The sequence below is a fragment of the Gymnodraco acuticeps genome, unplaced genomic scaffold, assembly GCF_902827175.1.
Source record: "Gymnodraco acuticeps unplaced genomic scaffold, fGymAcu1.1, whole genome shotgun sequence".
NCBI classification, from domain to species: domain Eukaryota; kingdom Metazoa; phylum Chordata; class Actinopteri; order Perciformes; family Bathydraconidae; genus Gymnodraco; species Gymnodraco acuticeps.
In genome coordinates, this window is record NW_022992251.1 from 843,118 (window position 1) to 861,420 (window position 18,303).

General features: G+C 42.2%; 1 protein-coding gene across 2 annotated transcripts; it reads left to right on the plus strand.

Annotated features, from left to right (window-relative positions):
• Positions 1-1,355: 1,355 nt before the first annotated feature.
• Positions 1,356-15,304, plus strand: LOC117540251 (NACHT, LRR and PYD domains-containing protein 3-like). 2 transcript variants are annotated; one of them, XM_034206835.1, is made up of 8 exons: positions 1,356-1,690; positions 1,821-2,096; positions 9,400-11,185; positions 11,278-11,451; positions 11,553-11,726; positions 12,063-12,236; positions 12,353-12,399; positions 14,441-15,304. In XM_034206835.1, exons 2-8 carry the CDS (start codon positions 1,826-1,828, stop codon positions 15,034-15,036), a joined length of 3,222 nt encoding a protein of 1,073 aa, XP_034062726.1. In that variant the 5' UTR covers positions 1,356-1,690; positions 1,821-1,825; the 3' UTR covers positions 15,037-15,304. The 2 variants fall into 2 exon arrangements, with proteins under 2 accessions (XP_034062726.1, XP_034062727.1); XM_034206836.1 differs by having other exon boundaries at positions 1,357-1,690; positions 12,059-12,236; positions 14,441-14,705.
• Positions 15,305-18,303: the final 2,999 nt, after the last annotated feature.

The following is an 18,303-nucleotide window of genomic DNA, read 5'->3' on the forward strand; positions in this document are numbered from 1 at the left end:
CCTCAGGCCTGAGCTGGAGAGGAGTGTTTGTGTCTTCCTCATTGATAATGTTTATATGCAAACTAACATTAAAAAAATTACAGAAGTATAAAACAAGAAATGCTGGAATAATTTATAATTAATACCGGTAATAAATGAATGAATAAATAAATAAAAGTTGAGAATAAAACATACACTAATACATATGTTTAATGTCATCATTTGTGTTCACTTTCATTTATTCATTTGTGTGTCTAAGATAATGAGGTTGTTGGACCTTCTATGCTTTTAAATAAACATCTTATTTATTTATACTTAAAACGTTTTTTTCCACATGTATTTATTATTTTATTCATATCTGTATTCATGAATTAATTTATGTATTGACTTACTTGTTTACTTATCTTTGTATACTTCTGTTTAACATCTACATTTCATTTGAATTCATCCACACTGCAGTCTCCGTCTCAGTGGTTGTGATACCATGAGCTGCCACAGGACAGAGCTGATGTACAGCTAATGATTCACATCAACTTCTCGTCCTTCCCGTTCTCTGTCGGGATTCCAGTGTCAGAAGTTAGTAGGCTTGTTTGAGACGACCTGCAGCTCGCCTCGAAAGTAGACGAGAATAGCCGATCGCAGCCGGGGGAGGTCTCAAAAAGCTCGCCTGAAGTCGGACAGCTCGGAGTCGGCTTCTTCATCATCTTCTTCTTCTTCTCTCGGTTATTTGGCGGATTGCAAACAACTTTAAGGTGCATACCGTCACCTCCGGAGTCGGCTTGACTCGGTTTGCATTTATAAAGAATGCACAAATGTGTTTAATCGTTAATGTCAGATATGTACTAAGTAAATACATTTGTTCCTGCTCAAGATTAGATTCAACTGTATTGTTATTGCACATATTACAGGTACTGAGAGAACGAAATGCAGTTTAGCTTCTAACCAGGAGTGCAACAAGCAGTAAAGTGAAAAGTAATGTACACAATCTACAGAATAAAATATAGAATTAATTGAATGATGAATAAAAAGTGAGGCAGGGTTTGAATATATATACACAGCAGCCTGTGAACAGTGTATGAATATGCTAAGATATATAAAGTATGAAAACGGTAAGCAGTGCAAGTATAGTTTAAAATATATAGATATTAATTTCATGATGATAAACATTGTGGAACAATGATGAAAAATGTAAATGGAAGTGGCGACGTAAAACTGACACAAAACAACAACAAACTTTTGCCGAGCCAATTGGAGAGTTTCATCAGCAGCACGGGGTAAAAACCACCAATGAGCGCTCAGCACGCCACACAGCGGCGTGCGTTGAAGCTTCCAACGCTTCTGCCCATTCACTTTGAATGGGGTGACGTCACTTTTAGCCGAAATGCATTTTGGGAAGCGACGTGGAGCGTTGCTGGAGTAGCTGGCGTCAAAAGTTGAGCAATGTTCAACTTTTGACGCCTCGACGGAGGCGTCAGCCAATGAAATCCCGTTTATTCAAATCTGCCAGTACAATCGCATAGCCAATCAAACCGCGTGTATGCTGGGAGAGACTACGCAGGTAATTTCCTCATATTCAAAACAATTGAGGGGAAATTCATTGTAGCGGAAGTGAATCACCCGGTGCTGTATGATCAGTCTCTGTTCATCTACCGGGATACAAACCGGAGGAGCGAGGCATGGAGGGAGGAGGCAGAGACAGTGGGTGAAACTGGTAGGTTTTCGCCTGTTTGGGGATTTTATATCCAGTTTACTTCGTTTTAACATTGCTATTGCTATTGCCATTAACATATTTTCTAGCCGAAGAAAAACTATACTAATTTTCTCCTTTTGAATCTCTGCAGGAAAGATGGAGACTCCTAAAACGATCCTCAGCAGCACTTTGGAAGATTTGGGGAAAGAGGACTTTAAAAAGTTCAAGTGGTACCTTCAGGAGAAGGTCCTAGGATTCAAAGGAATCCCAAAGAGTCGTCTGGAGGATGCAGACCGGATGGACACAGTGGATCAGATGTTTCTGCACTACTGCATCAATACGTTCAAAGTGACCATAATAGTTTTGGGGGAGATAAAGCAGAATAATCTAAAGGAGAAATTATCAAAACACCGTTCAGAACCTGAAGGTAGGTCATTCAAAATATGTTACAAACATGGGACTTGTTTTTTGTATAACCCTTTATTAGGGCTGCTCAATTAATCGTATTTTAATCGCAATTACGATTATGGCTTGCAACGATTACGAAAACAACGTAATCGAAATATAACTATTATTTTTTTATTATTTTTTTTTTATTTTTTTATTTATTGGTTTTTTAGTTGAGTTATACTTAAAGTTCAGGGTAATCAACTGTTAAAAACATACTGACCAATAAATTGATGTTTTCAAAGTAAATGGATAATCGTTTTTAATAATCGTGATATCAATTATTGACCCAAATAATCGAGATTATGATTTTTGCCATATTCGAGCAGCACTAGTTTCTAGCAAAACATTTTTAAGAGATGACACGAGCAGCCCTACCAGCATTTGCCATGGTGGCCAAAACATTTTTATTTGGTCTTAAATTGTAGTTCAACATTTATTTCCTGTTACTTCTGGACCATGACGGTGGGCCAGCCTTTAATGTTTAACTGAGTGGAATGTGTTGAATATGTTTTACCAAAATGTTGGCTATATGTTGAGGAGTTTTCAGGTTGTGACAGTGCACTGCAACATGTTTGTTGACCTTGTTTATTGGTATTTATTATTTTGATATTATTTATTTAAATGTCGATATGAATGTATAATTTATTTTATTTTGTATTGGTTTTTCAGTTGATTACCCTGAGCGTATAATTCAACAGTTAAAAAGTTCAAATTATTATTTGTTTTAAAGTACAATAAATGGATGTTTTCAAAGACAATGAATAATCACATTTAATAATCGCAATTACAATTATTGCCCCAAATAATCGAGATTATGATTTTTGCCATAATCGAGCAGCCCTACCCGTTATCATGTTTTTTGACTGTGGTCAGGTAAATCAGAATGATAACAGAATGTGCCCGCAGCCCTCCTGATATACCCCTCAGACAATTACCATCTTTATATGGTGTTGTGGTTTAGATACCCCCAGCGCCCTGAAAGCTGTGTGGTCAGGGTTAACTGTTTCTGACAGGGTCACCCAGGGCTATTTGTTCCAGGTGAGGGTAGTAAAACCTTTAAAGGAGAGCCAGTTAGGAAGAAAGCTACCACCCCTGTATTAAGGACACCGGGGGTTCATCCTTTAACCAGGCACCGGGGTCTACGCTCACTGGATCATCTAAGCAGGGTTCGTACGGTCATTGAAAACCTGGAAAAGTCATGGAAATTCTAAATGCAAATTCCAGGCCCTGAAAAAGTTATGGAAAACAATATTTTTCCCAAAGTGTTGGAAAAGTCATGGAAATGTAACTAAAATTGCGTCAAATACAATTTACATTTTATCTAATCGCCGAAATAATCTGCGGTCGCGAGCTGTTATGTGACATGACGCGCATGGTGTTATTTTTTTAATATATGAAGCACGAGCTGTGTGCTCGAGTCTTCCTGCCTATCGGCTGAACTCTGCTGCTCCGCGATGAAGGTCTAACTCCAGCAGCTACATTACCTACGGGTGCGTTCGTTAACAGTAACGGCCCGTCCACACAGCAGCGTTAAAAAAATCTTCCAACGCTTCTGCCCATTCACTTTGAATGGGGTGACGTCACGTTGCCTCGCTTTTCGCCGAACTGCATTGTGGGGAAGCAAAGCGAAGATTTCCAGGATTTTCAGGATTTTCAGGATTCAAAAGTTGAGCAATGTTCAACTTTTGAAGCTGAGGTGGAAGTGTCAGCCAATCAAATCCCGTTTATGCAAATCTGACAGTACAAGCGCTAGCCAATCAAACCGCGTGCAAGCTGGGAGAGCCAGACCGCAGTTCATTTCCTCATATTCCAAACGAGAAATTACGGTAGCAAATCACCCGGTTCTTTACGACCAGAACTATTAACGGGATACAAACCGGAGGAACCAGGCATGGAGGGAGGTGGCAGAGACAGTGGGTGAAATTGGTATAGGGTTTCGTCTGTTTGGGGAGTTTATATATATATTCTTTCACACACAGCGACGTCACGAGCTACCCACAATGCAACGCGCGCCATATATCTATATAGAAATACGCCATTTTCCTGGAGGTGCTAATATCCTGGAGGTGCTAATATAAACAGCTAGGTAATGTATCCAGGCAGAGCGCACTAGGTTTTTTTTCTGAATTAACGACCGAAGAAATCGCTGCATGTCTTCGGATTACATCTCTGGACTTGAGGGGTGTGCTTTAGGTCGTTACCAGCGTAAACTAGAGCTGTGTGGGTTGTCCGATTGCCTTTACAGACTGCCTGCAGATGTATGGAAAAACGGCTCTCGAAAGTGGCCTTCGGTCGATTTTGGCTGCATCTACGTCTATCTTCTAGAAACACCAGGTGAATACCCCACTTGTCACAATAATATTATCATGCCAATGCATATATGTGGTATTTTAGAGTTGACCAGATATTGATTAAGGCAATAGACTATGATATTCTGCTTGCACCTCGTGTGAAATGGTGGATACCGGAAGTACGGTGTCGCCCTCGGCCCAAAACCCGTATGTGTGTGTGAAAGAATTGCTTGCTCGCATAAATTCCCCGGGGTTTTTTGCTTTGTATGTCGGGGGCGGGAGATTCTTGTGATTGGTTGTTGGTCGCGTTGCTCGCAAAAAATCCCCAAGCTTTCAGACACGCCCACCTCCAAGATTTTCAAGATTTTGCCAAAGCCGCTGTGTGGACGGGCCGTGCTGTGACACAGACTGGACCGCTGGTGAACAGCTGTTAGAACGGGCCGTTCAGAGCTCCCTGTCGGAGCGGCAGAGCGTGATGTAAACTGAAGGTTTTTCTGTCGCAATATTATCGTTGAGCTGGCTAACTAGCATACATTGTCACTATCTGCTAACGTTAGCTTTAGTCTTCGTTTTCTAATAGTTTTTTTCATAGGCTATAAACAGAGGTGGTATAAGTATAGATATTGTACTGTGGAGTAAAAGTAGAAGTACACAGATCTTGTACTTTAGTAAAAGTAGAAGTACACAGATCTTGTACTTCAGTAAAAGTAGAAGTACTCAGATATTGTACTTGAGTAAAAGTAGAAGTATTCAGATCTTGTACTTTAGTAAAAGTAGAAGTACTCAGATATTGTACTGGAGTAAAAGTAGAAGTACACAGATCTTGTACTTTAGTAAAAGTAGAAGTATTCAGATCTTGTACTTGATTAAAAGTAGAAGTACTCAGAACTTGTCATTGATTAAAAGTAGAAGTACACAGATCTTGTACTTTAGTAAAAGTAGAAGTACTCAGATATTGTACTTGATTAAAAGTAGAAGTACACAGATCTTGTACTTTAGTAAAAGTAGAAGTACTCAGATCTTGTACTTGAGTAAAAGTAGAAGTACCAGAGTGTAGGAATACTCCGTTACAGTAAAAGTCCTGCATTCAAAATGTTCCTCAAGTGAAAGTAGAAAAGTATTCTCATCAAAATATAGTGAAAGTAGCGACAGTGAAAGTAGTCATTGTGCAGATTGGTCCATTTCAGAATAATATATATGATATGTTTTATAATGATTGATCATGAAAGTGTTCTCAAAGCTGGTAAAGGTGCAGCTAGTTTGAAGGACTTTGTATACTGCAGGGTAGCTGGTGGATTTACTCCAGGTGAAACTAAAGTCTGATTTAACTTGATTATCTTTCACATCATTCATCATCTGTGAAGTAACTAAAGGTATTAAATACCATTTACCTCTGAACTGTAGAGGAGAAGAAGAACAAAGTAGCAAAACATTGAAATACTTAATAAAGTACAAGTATCTCAAAATTGTACCCAAGTATAGTACTTGTTGAGTTTATGAACTTAGTTACTTTACACCAGATGCCATAAAGATAGAAAGACTACGCCTTGCACAGAGGCATGAAAATACATTTTCAAAATGCTCAACAGTGCTGCCAAAATTATAAACTGACTGCTCCACAATTAAAATAAATGCTTTTATATATTTCTATTAGATGTGACTCATTTCTGTTATTATTAACACCGATGCTTTAGTTGTTGTGACTGCTAAAATCCTCTGTTATTCTTAATTTAAAGCCGATATTCCGTGGGGGGGTCAGGGGGCTCGGATCCTTGTCACCTTTTTCATAGCTGAGTTTGCATCCCTGACTACAGTTGCTTTAGCCTGTAAGCTATAGTAAGCCCACTATTTGATTTGTTTTAGATAGGCACAACATGTTTCATATGCAGACCTTATTTTCCTGTTCCATGTTCAAATAAACCATTTTCAGTGGTACCGCTGAGAAAGATACATTTTGTTCGGTCATGGAAAATTAGGTAAAGATCATGGAGAAGTCATTGAAAAGTCATTGAAAATCATTGGTGAAAAAGTGTATGAACCCTGTCTAAGGGTCTATCAATGCCAGTTGGGTCTTGGTGAAGGAGAGGAACATGGCATGCTCACTTCAGGCTAGACAAACCACACATTTGGGCTCAGCTCTACAACAGCTCTTGAAAGAAACAATTGGATAGAGATTTGACTCTCTCTTCTTTCCTGTCCTTGCCCCGGTCACCTTTGAGGTTCATTGAGATGAAAGCCGTCACTTTACTTTCTGCTGATGCAAAGACAAGGGCCCTTTCTCATTTCTCTAACTCCCCTCCTCGACTCCCATCCTCGACTCCCATCCTTGATACTTAGTCCCGCCCACAGGAGATGCGAGCGGAGGAGTCGAGGAGGGGAACCGAGGAGAGAGGAGGGGAAGCAGCAGGCAGTTAGAGAAATGAGAACTCCTCTCCTCTGAGCGGTCATTTTAAAGAGACGTACTTTAATGATGACAGGAGGCACAGCAGCCCTGTCTGATGGACAGATGTGTTCATGACCACTTATATATTTACTTTTAATTCATTCACAGTGCGGTATAATGAGACAATAACAGGCTACAGATGCGGACACACACACATATATATATATGTATATTTTTATATAAATATATACAATTTCAGAATCAAACAGAGCACTCTCATAATAACGTACCACTATCAGAGACTGGATATATCCCCCCCCCCTATCTGGTCGCTACAATGAGGAAAATAAATTACAGGCCAAAAGTTTTATTTACAAGTATTAAAAGTAAGCAGAGGACACCAAACCAACTGAGATCTGTCTGTCCGCTGCATCTACGCACACACTGTACCACACGCACCTACAGCTCCTAAATCAGGCTACAGCCGTTGTGTATTTTATTATGTGAAGCACTAAATGGTTTTAGAAAAATATCGACTCTTTGTTTGTAGATATCTACTAAACTAAAGCAAATAAAGAGAGAAGGCCTGTTATACTGAGTGATATATATTATACACACTGCTCTGCTTTCTGCACGGACCTCACAGCTGTTCTCTCTGGAAACATCGCGTCGTGATGAAAGCAGTTAATAAAATAATATCCAGGGGATGCATGCAGAGCTGTCATTGGCTGAGATAAGTCCGGCCGTGCGTCACGACTCTTTGAAACATCTCTGTTCCCGGAAATGCATCCGCGAAGGAGCCGTGGAGGACCCATCAGTGTATCCTTGGTTAGAGCTCCTCCAGAGAGCCTCCTCGACGCTCGATCCTCGGTCCTCGAAGTGCATTTAGAGAAATGAGATGTCCTTCAACATGGCGCGCAGAAATTCATTTCCGGGTCACTACCAGAGGACCGAGGAGTCGAGGAGGGGGATTTGATGAAATGAGAAAGGGCCCAAGAGTTCATTGTGTTGTTGAGGCCGGCGGGCCTAAAGGTCACCGGGTACAAAATCAACTGCCCTCTTCAGTTGCAATACAAAACCAATTTGAGAGTACTTACCAAGAAAAAATCCCCTCTGCCGCTTTTCCTCTCTCAGCTACTGCTGTTATGCTCTATACAGGAGCAGAAGCCAAAGTCACACCCATATACCCATAAATATATACTGTATATATGTGGGGGAGTGTCATTGCTTCCGGGGTGTGAGGCTGGACATGTCCAGACTTGCCTCAGATGGTAAGCCTAAACAAATCTGGGGGCTCCTGTACTTTTCCATTGAGTCAGGGACCTCCTGTGTACAACCTGCTGTGAGTGAAGATAGTGATTAACTGTTGGGAAAGTCCTGAATGTCCTCTTCCAACATGAGAGTAACGTGATAACAAAGGTATCCCAACTGTAGCTGTGTTCATGACAGGATGTGTGATTACCTAGAAGAGCATCAGGACTGTTTTAGGCATATGATAGCTATGTGATTAACATGATGATTCAGCCTCTATGGAGAGAGACATCAAGCATGCTCATTTCTGAGGTGGAGCTAATCTGAAGTAAACATTGAAGACTGCTTTCTATTCCTCCATCTTGTGACTGTGTAACTCCCTCTCTTGGATATCAGCATGTGAAGGACACTGTTCAGGAACTAGTTGATGCTCTGTATGTGATGACTCCTTCCATTCTGGAGAGGATCACAGATACATGGATCCTGAGATTAAAGACCAAGCCGTTGACGAGTGATATTTTTCCTAACATAAACTATAACAAACCTTAAACTCCCTCTATCAATTTTCCAAACCGTTTACATTTTGTATATACTGTGAGTATAGAACAACGTGAAAATAATGGATTTTTTATTGTGGGTTATACAAAATTACATTTGATTATATTAACTTTCGTTTAAATTATTTAACTCAATATGGAAACCTGTGTCTTGACCTCTTGAAGTCTTTAGGTGGGATCTCTGGGTCAGGGCACCGGCTGGGGATACATACACAATCTGGAAGACTGTAGGTTATTGGTATGCTCTAAATATCAGAGTAGCTCATTGCTCAGCCTTTCTGAGATTGCTCATGCAGAAGTGTTCATACATTCAGAAGGACCGTTGTAGATTCCATTCAAGTCCTTAAAAAGGGCCCAGTGCTTACATTTGCAAGGAGGTGTCAGTGGAGTTTGCCCAACCACCTGTCTTCTGGAAGGAAGGGAAGGCTTTTTACTCTGTGGATGTTAGGCTACTATGCTACTATGCTGTAGTAAAGCCATCCAATACTTTAATAACTGGAATTAAAGCTTTGTTTATACATCCTCAGCAGGGGTTGGGCTCTACCAGGGTTATACCTCAGATCCAAGCAGCAAAGGTTTAGGGCCATGGTTCTCTACTGTTAATCAGAATACTCACTCAGCGTTGGATATGAATTGTTGTCAAGGACAATATTTTTGGCTTGCTACATATGATTATGCAACAAGATACAGGGTCTTGATCGTTGAAAAATAATCTACTATTGTGTTAAATTAGGAGGACGTATTTAGACACATGTTGTTTGTAGTATCTCCTCTAATTTTCCTTTTTGCTTCATTCAGAGATTGTTTCTGAGTGCCAAGCTAAACTCAAATCACACCTGAGGAAAACGTTTGAATTCATGCCTGAGAAAATCACAAAAAAAGGAAATGTAAACCCCCTGAATGAAATCTACACCGAGATCTCCATCACAGAGGGGGGGTCTGCAGAGGTCAACAAGGAACATGAGGTCCAACAAATTGAAATGGCATCCAGGAAACCAGACAGACCAGAAACAACCATCAGACAAGAAGACCTCTTTAAAGCCTCACCTGGAAGAGATGCACCAATCAGAGTGCTGACAAAGGGAGTGGCTGGCATCGGGAAAACAGTGTTAACACAGAAGTTCACTCTGGACTGGGCTGAAGGCGAAGCCAACCAGGACATCCAGTTCATATTTCCATTACCGTTCAGAGAGCTGAATGTGGTGAGAGAGAACAAGTTCAGCTTGGTGGAACTTGTTCATCACTTCTTCTCTGAAACCAGAGACGCAGGAATCTGCAGGTTTGATCAGTTCTCGGTTGTGTTCATCTTTGACGGTCTGGATGAGTGTCGACTTCCTCTGGACTTCCACAACACTGAGATCCTGACTGATGTTACAGAGTCCACCTCAGTGAATGTGCTGCTGACAAACCTCATCAGGGGGAAGCTGCTTCCCTCTGCTCGCCTCTGGATAACCACACGACCTGCAGCAGCCAATCAGATCCCTCCTGAGTTTGTGGACATGGTGACAGAGGTCCGAGGGTTCACTGACCCACAGAAGGAGGAGTACTTCAGGAAGAGATTCAAAGATCAGGAGCAGGCCGGCACCATCATCTCCCACATCAAGACCTCGCGAAGCCTCCACATCATGTGCCACATCCCACTCTTCTGCTGGATCTCTGCTTCAGTTCTGGAGGACATGTTGAAAACCGGAGAGGGAGGAGAGCTGCCCAAGACCCTGACTGAGATGTACATCCACTTCCTGGTGGTTCAGTCCAAAGTCAAGAACGTCAAGTATCATGGAAGAGCTGACACAGATTCACACTGGAGTCCAGAGACCAGGCAGATGATGGAGTCTCTGGAAAAACTGGCTTTTGAGCAGCTGCAGAAAGGCAACCTGATCTTCGATGAGTCCGACCTGACAGAGTGCGGCATCGATATCACAGCAGCCTCAGTGTACTCAGGAGTGTTCACACAGGTCTTTAGAGAGGTGAGAGGGACGTACACAAACAAGGTGTTCTGCTTCGTCCATCTGAGCGTTCAGGAGTTTCTGGCTGCTCTTCATGTCCATCTGATCTTCATCAACTCTGGAGTCAACCTGCTGTCAGAAGAACCAACAACCTCCCAGGAGTCTGAAGTCAAACCTACACTAACAAATCTCTACCAGAGTGCTGTGGACCAGGCCTTACAGAGTCCAAACGGACACCTGGACTTGTTCCTCCGCTTCCTCCTGGGTCTTTCGCTGCAGACCAATCAGAAACTCCTACGAGGCCTGCTGACAGAGACAGGAAGTAGCTATCAGACCAATAAGGAAACAGTCCGGTACATCAAGAAGAAGATGGATGAGGATCTGTCTGCAGAGAGAAGCATCAACCTGTTCCACTGTCTGAATGAACTGAATGATCATTCTCTAGTGCAGATCATCCAATATTACCTGAGATTAAGACAACTCTCTGAACATCTGTCTACTGCTCAGTGGGCAGTGTTGGTCTTCATCGTACTGTCATCAGAAGAAGATCTGGACGTGTTTGACCTGAATAAATACTGTGCTTCAGAGAAGGCTCTTCTGAGGCTGCTGCCAGTGGTCAAAGCCACCAGGAAAGCTCTGTAGGTGAACTAACAACTATCCAGATGAAATGTTTTTCTTATTAACTCAGCAACAAAAAACAGTTTGTAATAAGTTTCTGATTCCTCCTCAGACTGAGTGGCTGTAAGCTGTCAGAGAGAAGCTGTGAAGCTCTGTCCTCAGTCCTCAACTCCCAGTCCTCTAGTCTGAGAGAGCTGGACCTGAGTAACAACAACCTGCAGGATTCAGGAGTGAAGCTGCTGTGTGCTGGACTGCAGAGTCCACACTGTACTCTGGAAACCCTCAGGTTAGTGTAGAGCTGTTCAGCTTTTTGTCTGAGAGAGCTGAGTTACAATGCAAGTTATATTTTGAAACTTTTTTGTCTGTGTGTGTTTTGTGTGTGTTCAGTCTGTCAGGTTGTCTGGTCACAAAGGAAGGCTGTGTTCCTCTGGCTTCAGCTCTGAGCTCCAACCCCTCCCATCTGAGAGATCTGGACCTGAGTAACAACGACCTGGAGGATTCAGGAGTGAAGCTGCTTTGTGCTGGACTAGAGAGTCCACGCTGTGAACTGGAAACTCTCAGGTTAGTGTAGAGCTGTTCAGCTTTTTGTCTGAGAGAGCTGAGTTACAATGCAAGATATATATTGAAACTTTTTTTGTTTTTAATCTGTGTGTGTGTGTGTGTGTGTGTGTGTGTGTGTGTGTGTGTGTGTGTGTGTGTGTGTGTGTGTGTGTGTGTGTGTGTGTGTGTGTGTGTGTGTGTGTGTGTGTGTGTGTGTGTGTGTGTGTGTGTGTGTGTGTGTGTGTGTGTGTGTGTGTGTGTGTGTGTGTGTGTGTGTGTGTGTGTGTGTGTGTGTGTGTGTGTGTGTGTGTGTGTGTGTGTGTGTGTGTGTGTGTGTGTGTGTGTGTGTGTGTGCAGTCTGTCAGGCTGTCTGGTCACAGAGGAAGGCTGTGTTTCTCTGGCTTCAGCTCTGAGATCCAACCCCTCCAACCTGAGAGAGCTGGACCTGAGCTACAATCATCCAGGAGACTCAGGAGCGAAGCTGCTGTCTGTTGGACTGGAGGATCCACTCTGGAGACTGGAGACACTCAGGTATAGACGGACGGACAGACAGGCTGTGTCTCCATCACTAACTGAAGGACTCTGCTTCGTGTAATGGTGGATATGAGTGAAGGTGTATGAAGTTGATTCTGTGTTTCTTCCTGCAGGATGGACCATGGTGGACCTCAGTGGTTGAAACCTGGTCTGAGGAAGTGTGAGTGTGTTTTCAGTTTGATTCATGAGAGCTGCATATGTTACACTGCACATGAGATCCACAAACACAACAAAGTGAACACAGTGATCCAACAGAACCAATAGAAATACATTTCTTAACAGAAAGCTCACTTCTTCTCCCTGTCGTTAAAGAAATAAATAAAACCTGCTCCTTTCACAAGAAACCCAGTCTGCTCTTTCTACAGTATACGTGTTGGTAGCACCAGTGATTTGAACTCATCAGGTTTCCACCTGCTGCATTTAAAGAAGAAGACTGAAGTAACTTCTTTGAGCTCCAGGAAAAGTGCTTTATAAATACCATGAATTGTATTATTGGTCTAAATCAGGGGTGCCCACACTTTTCAGCTTGAGAGCTACTTTTAAAATGACCAAGCCCAAAAGATCTACCTACAGGGCCGCCCCTGCCCAATCTGTGTCACGAGCACGGGGGGGTGCTAGTGGACTAAACGGCAGATAAACTGTGGCACGCTTACACTAATTGCGCCGCATAAGCGCATAATAGTGCGCCGCATTTGTGCTTCAGATGAGGAGGTGAGGCCCCCTCATAACGGCATGAACCTGTATGGCACAATACAACTCAGACTGGCTTACCTGTACGTCAATCAAGTGGCAAATGCCATAGTAAGGATGGACTTCCTTTTTTTTTCTTCAATGCCATGCGATCTACCCACACTACCTTTGCGATCGACGTATTGGGCACCCCTGGTCTAAATGAAAACCAAAAAGCAGATTCAGGCAGCTCGTCTACCTGTTTCAAGTATTGTGCTACACATAAATATAATTTAAAACATTTTCCTGTAAAAGCTTCTTCATATTAGATGTGGACTCTTTGGATAGTGACAGTATATCAACAGCTGGACGCTGATGCTGTTTCCCTTTTCTTGTTCTTTATTTTACAACATTAAGTATTAGATCTGAGTTCATTGAGTGATCACCTACTGATGAAGATCAGGTTGTTAGAGATCATTCACAGTGAATATGAGACGTCATTTTGAAGGATTTCCTGTCAGTGATTGTCAGTAAAGTTGTTAATAAATGAACTAGGGCTGTCCCGAATACCATTTTTCAGGCTCCGGATATTCGGTATTAATCAGCAGCGAATATTCGGATATTCGGTGTGCGCGCGCGGGGGACTTCGGTTTGCGTTCACACAGGCACAATTCAAACGGACTATAAACTTGAAACACAAGTCTATATTACAAATGTTATTACAACCTATGTTGCAAATGTATTATCTTTATTTGTAAAGTCCACTGAGACAAATGTAACATTTGTGATATTGGGCTATATAAATAAACATTGATTGATTGATTGAAGTCATGTGCACAGAAATGCTGCTCAACAATTGGTCAGACATTAAGGGTAAAAAGGCAAATCCCGGCAATTTCTACCGTAGCCTCCGCCATGGAGCATCGGCAGGTTACATGCTGCTGTTAATCTGGAGATCAACAGACTCTAGCAACGGCGCATACGATTATACAATCAGACAACGTGCGATAACAAACATAACCCATATGAGAGACGTTCTGCAGTAAAGAGGGACGTTTCACTGACGACAGGTGGCTCTGACTTTTATGTATAGTTGACGAAGCATTTTTACTTTACACAACACTGTTCAACACTTCATTCTGCTTCACTCTTTCGCTAAAGATTTTGAAGACATCAGCGTTCTTGTGACTCGTAAATACTACGCTTCCTATGTTCTGGTGCAGACTGCGTTCACACCAGCGATGAACCACCTGTTTTAAGCGGACCGGCTGTTTAGTTCACTTCAGAGGTCTCGGACTGCGTTCACACCGACCCAAACGAACCGCATCAAGCGGGTAAACGCACCAGGGTTCCATTCAACCGGACAATACAAGGCTGGTGTGAACGTGACCTATGTCTATAACGTTTTTTTAAAAAAAAGAAGAATAACCAAATTGAAAACCGAATAGTAGGCCAAAAACCGAATATTCGGATATTCGAGTACAGCCCTAAAATGAACAGATGATAACATGCAGCTGTGTTCTCTCCATCAGATGCCTGTGAACTGGAGCTGGACCCAAACACAGCTCACAGGGGACTCAAACTGTCCAAAGACAACAGGAAGGTGACATTTGAGGAGGAGTGGCCATATCCTGTTCATCCAGGGAGGTTTGAGAAGGAGCTTCAGCTGATGTGTAGAGAAGCTCTGACTGGTCGCTGTTACTGGGAGGTCGAGTATAGAGGAGAGGTTTATATATCAGTGACTTACAGAGGAGACAGAGAGGACTGTAGGTGTGGAGGGAATGATAAGTCCTGGAGTCTGGAGTGCTCTGGTGATCATGGTTATTACTCTGTCAGTGATGGTTACTCTGTCTGTCACAATAACATAAGAACAAGCTTCTCCTCCTCCTCCCTCTTAGCCTCCCGCTACCCCCCCTCTGGTAGAGCAGCAGTGTATCTGGATCATCCTGCTGGCTCTCTCTCCTTCTACAGAGTCTCCTCTAGAGACAGACTGATCCACCTCCACACCTTCAGAACCACATTCACTGAACCTCTCTATGCTGGGTTTGGGTTTGGGTTAGAGTTGTTGACTGGGCCTGGGTACAGTTCTCTTCCTTTTTCAGTGTCTCTGTGTCCTCTGAAGGGCTGAGAGTCTCTCTTGTGGACAGAAACTGACTGCAGATCAGCTGCTGAAGTCAGCTCGGTGTGTTCACCATCACACACACACACACACATACACACACACACACACACACATCTGTCTCTGACACTAAATGACATATTTTATGTCTAATAATATGAAACACAATTGTTGGTAATTTCTTCAATGTTTGGATTATACTGCAATGTAATGAGAGTGTTACTGTCTCATATCTTCTTATGTTTCTAAATACTTTCAATAAAATATTTTCTTTTCATTCAGGCACTTTTGTCTTTCCTACGTTTCGTTAAGTTTAGTTATGAAGCACATTTAAAAACAGCACAGTTTGACTAAAGAGCTTTACAAAGAGATAAGTTATAGAAAAGAGAAGAACAGTACTAAACTCTCCATGGACTAAAGTTCAATTCTGTCTTTTAAGAATAAGCTATGCATCAAACTCTCATTTGTTCTGTGTAATCAGAGACTGTTACTCTAATTGTACTGAAGAGTAAATGGTGGTAAGGAAGTCCGTGTTCATATCCTGGCCCTAACATGGATGTTCAACCTCCAACATGAATTTGGGAGCCAGCCAGGAGGGACGGGACTCTGGGACCTGCATGAAGGACAGCTCGCACTAATGTAACACGGGTGAATTGTCAGGGTTAGGCAAGAGTGCGGACCCAAACGCAGTACAAACAGGGAGGTAAATAAAGGCAAGCTTTTGTTTAAAGGTCCCATGTCATGCTTTTCCGGTTATTACCCGTCCCCTTGTGTGTTATGAAGGTTTTTATGCATGTAAACGGTCTGCAGAGTCAAAACCCTCAAAGTACACCTTGTAGCCTCGTTGGAGATACGTCACTGTAGGGCTGTGCAATTAATCGTATTTTAATCGCGATTACGATTATGGCTTGCGACGATTAGGAAAACAGCATAATTGACAAAATACGATTATTTTGCTGGGTGCGCTTTCGCCCCTCCCTAAAAGCCCACTCGGCCACGTGGGAGTGACATGTGTTGTGAGTGTTCAGCGCGAGCGAAGATGTCAGAACAAGAGCAGCAACTAGTTAAAAAGAAGGGTCGCGGGGAGATTCCCAGTCGATCGCGAGATGTGTCTAAAAATAGAACAACAATATTCTGTTTTATCGTTAATGTCCTGTAACATAATGTTCCCGTGCCAGAATAATGCACTTGAACGCATCAAAGCTTTGTGATTGGCCGGCCTCACCCCATGTGTCCGGGCGTGGCTGGTGAGCAGTGCACTAGTTCGCTGACGTTGTCCGTGTCAACAGCATGCATGGTCAACAGGAGTGACAGTCCACACACACACAAGACCGCAATTATGGCAGAAGCAAAAAAGCCCAAAATATATAATTTTCACTCCAAGTGGGAGGATCATTATTTTTGTATCTATTCCAAGTCAAAGTCCATCTGTCTCTCATCTGCAATGCGAGCGTGGCTTTATCGAAGAAGGGTAATTTAGGAGCGGCATTTCAAAACAGTGCACAAACGCTACGAGACGGAATTCCCTCCTAATTCTGCCCTACGCTCCAAAAGGGGAGGGGCCTGAGAGGACAGCTAAACGCACAACAGTCCATTTCCACCAGGCCCAACAACAAGAGCAAGGCTGCTACCATAGCATCTTATCGTGTCAGTCACGTTCTTGAGAAACACATGAAGTCTTTCAAAGACGGCGAAGTTATGAAAGAAGCTTTCCTGGAGGCTGCGACGCGCTTTTGTGGGACAGTAAAAATAACAGCAGCATTTCAACAGGTTTTTGATATAATAAAAACTCAATTTAGATACCGTTATTAATCTGCTGTAAGTTTTAGTTTGTTTGAATTTATTCATGATAATTATTGTACAAAATGGTATAAGAATGCAAACATTAAGATCTGTTCTGTTTAAATTGATTATAGTCTATCAGTTCAGAAACTAGTGTTGCTTGCATCCTATTTTAAAGGCATTTCTTTTTATACTCTAATCAAATGCAACAAAAAATGGGTTTGATTCTATTAATGTTGTCTTTTTTATTGCACTGTTGCTGCAGCAGATTCCTGTGTAGCTTCAGATCTGAGTTGTCTTATTAGTAAGCCTAATTTATACTTTTGTAGCAACACTATTTTTATATAATGGCAAAGAAAGGGTTCTTCAGAGTCTTTTCTTTTTTTCCTGTGTCATATGTGGCAGCACTGCCACAAGTTCCTCTTCAGAGAGGGTCTTCAGTACAGGTGGCAATATTGTCACCTGCCTGCGCTCATCTCTGAAACCAGACCATGTAAACAGCCTGGTATTTCTTGCAACAAATCTTTAAGAGATGACATGAGCAGCCCTGCCAGCATTTGCCATGGTGGCCTAAACATTTTTATTTGGTCTTAAATTGTAGTTCAACATTTATTTCCTGTTACTTCTGGACCATGACGGTTGGCCAGCCTTCAACGTTTAACTGAGTGGAATATGTTGAATATGTTTTACCAAAATGTTGGCTATATGTTAAGGAGTTTTCAGTAGGTTGTGACAGTGCACTGCAACATGTTTGATTTCATTTATTTTGGTCTAATTTATTTTTATTTATCATATTAATATATGTTTAGTATGGTTTTGGAAGTGCGCTCCAACATATTTGTTGATCTTGTTTATTGGTAAAATATTATTTGTTTTAAAGTTCAATAAATGGTCAATGAATAATCGTCAAAATAATCGTGATATCAATTATTGACCAAATAATCGTGATTATGATTTTTGCCATAATCGCACAGCCCTACATCACTGTCCATTGATTCTTCCGGGTACCGCATGATGTAATGCGTTACCCGGAACCAAATGGACCAATCCGTGGAGCCGTTACGTTACGTCCGCGGAGCCGTTACGTTAAGCCCCCGCTGATTGGTCCAAATTGACCAATCCACGGACTTCCTCACACACACACACTCAGTGCAAGCAGCTCTGCTGATTCTCCTCCCTGGCTGCAGGCTGATAACAGACAGTTGGGATCGCGGCGAAATTCTCTCTGCAGACCCATTCTCACAGCGTTTATCAACCTTTTTCTTACTCAATATCAAGCCACACTTATTGTTTTTACTTCGGCTGTGACTTTGTGTGTGCTCAGGGTGAGTTTGGCTGTGTTTCGCTGTCGCTAAACAAGGAAACCACACCTCCACGGAGGGAGGGTTGGGGCTGGAGCTATTGGAGCTACAACGAGCCGTTAAAGGCAGAGAGTGAAATTCAGTGAATATACGTAGTTTACAGAGATGCTGTATGAGAAACCAATGTGATTTT

What these genes read in the sequence shown, in the direction of transcription:
- LOC117540251 (XM_034206835.1), top strand. Translation starts at nt 1,826, where the DNA reads ATGGAGACTCCTAAAACGATCCTCAGCAGCACTTTGGAAGATTTGGGG. An exon ending in TGTACTCTGGAAACCCTCAG is followed by an intron (nt 11,452 to 11,552) that starts GTTAGTGTAGAG and finishes GTGTGTGTTCAG; the next exon opens with TCTGTCAGGTTGTCTGGTCA. An exon ending in TGTGAACTGGAAACTCTCAG is followed by an intron (nt 11,727 to 12,062) that starts GTTAGTGTAGAG and finishes GTGTGTGTGCAG; the next exon opens with TCTGTCAGGCTGTCTGGTCA.